Raw genomic sequence first — 1,606 nt, forward strand, 5'->3', positions numbered from 1 at the left:
TCGTCCTGGCACGATGATTTTGTCAGACGTCAGGGGGTCGTTTTTCATGTCGTGTGGGCGCGGAGTGCGCGCAGCGCTGTAGGGAAGCCGTGTTTCCTAACCCGGCATCAGGCGGCCGGCACGAGGTTTGTTTACCGGGGGGAGAGATAATTGCCACGCGCTCAGCTCATCCATCTGTTCTTCACTCTACCACAGGACACAGCGAGGGAACCACGCACGGGACGGACACCTCTTCTTCAACCTGCGACTGGGATTCGAACGAGTAACCGATAAAACATCTCGTGCAGCGTGTTCTCTGTGTATATCTGGACTGTTTCTGACGGAGGATTCAAGCCATGGATTTTACACCAGCTCTGTGGGTGATTTTACTGGTGATGTTCATCGACGGACGGAGCAGTGCTATCAAATGGCTGTAAGTACATTTTTATCATCATCTTAGTTTAAAAGTACTGCCTCAAAGCGTATCTTTTCAGGTATGCAATTTCGTATTGCAATACAATGTTTTCCTTTTGTGCTTTTTTGTGCAACCATTCGCTTTGTAGATTACATTGTTCTGGCGTATTTACGAAGTTTTAAGTCAATTTCAGGCACTATAGATAGAGACCATTTGCACTGTTACTGGAATTGTACAGATTTTATGGCTCCGCAACTTGCGCAAAGATTTTCCACGTTGACATCTGCAGAGATCTTGGGAAAATTCTCCAAAAGAGACGAAACACAAGCTTGGATCTCGCAACGCAAACGTTTTCTATTATTTCAGTCGAAGAAAACCGGGTGTTTATTTTGTCCATTATGTTAATGACACGAGATACGGAGGGTTCAAACCTTACAGGAACTCCCCGGAGACTATGAGGGTATAGCCACGCCTAGCCCCGTGCATAGCGACGGCTGTGTCAGAGCGTTGAAAAACTCCTGTCTTCGGTTATGATATAACGTTTCTGTCACACGCACGGCATAATCCTCGGTATGGGTTCGTGTTGAGTACTTGTTGTCGGGTTGGAATACAAGGAATTTTGCAAATCTCTTGGGCAAAGTCAGATGCGTGCAGGAGCCGGTAGTGATAGCTGTGGTCATTAATCATGGCGGACACACACATGACGGCCAAGTCCACTCCTCACTCGTTTACAGCCACAGATGTTTAGGCACTAGTCTAGTGGTACGTTTTATGCCCATGCAGTGTAAGAAAGCGATAGAAACAAAGAAACCATGCATTCAGTCAACAAAGTTGAAAAGCAAGATTCTAGACTGAAATCTCAACACTTACAACCAAAAAATTAGTGAAATCTGAACTTAGCAACTTTACGACAACTTACGACACATAATCAGACACAATCATTTACGACATGTCATAAGTCGTCTGCGTTCTTTGACGAGACTATTTCATTCTCTGACAAAAAGCAGACGACTTTTTATAGTTGACCATCGTTACTGTCTGCATGGTCATAAACTCTATCAGCTGACTGGGAAGAGATGCAAATCTGGCGCCAAGGTTTTTTAAAGCCTCGAGGATATGACACGCAGATATGACACGCAGTTGTCACGCAATTACAATGTTGACATATATTTACTGCGGTATCATTTGCACAATGATAACATTATAGATCAC

General features: G+C 44.5%; 1 protein-coding gene across 1 annotated transcript in view; it reads left to right on the plus strand.

The window, feature by feature from the left end:
• Positions 1–195: 195 nt before the first annotated feature.
• LOC118427476 (protein Wnt-11b-like) overlaps positions 196–1,606 on the plus strand; it is a gene marked incomplete at its 5' end in the record, with an annotated part of 10,683 nt that continues 9,272 nt past the window's right edge. Inside the window, 1 exon segment of the mRNA XM_035837296.1 lies at positions 196–412. Coding sequence (XP_035693189.1) covers positions 336–412 — 77 coding nt within the window.

This window comes from Branchiostoma floridae, chromosome 12, assembly GCF_000003815.2.
Source record: "Branchiostoma floridae strain S238N-H82 chromosome 12, Bfl_VNyyK, whole genome shotgun sequence".
Lineage (NCBI taxonomy): Eukaryota > Metazoa > Chordata > Leptocardii > Amphioxiformes > Branchiostomatidae > Branchiostoma > Branchiostoma floridae.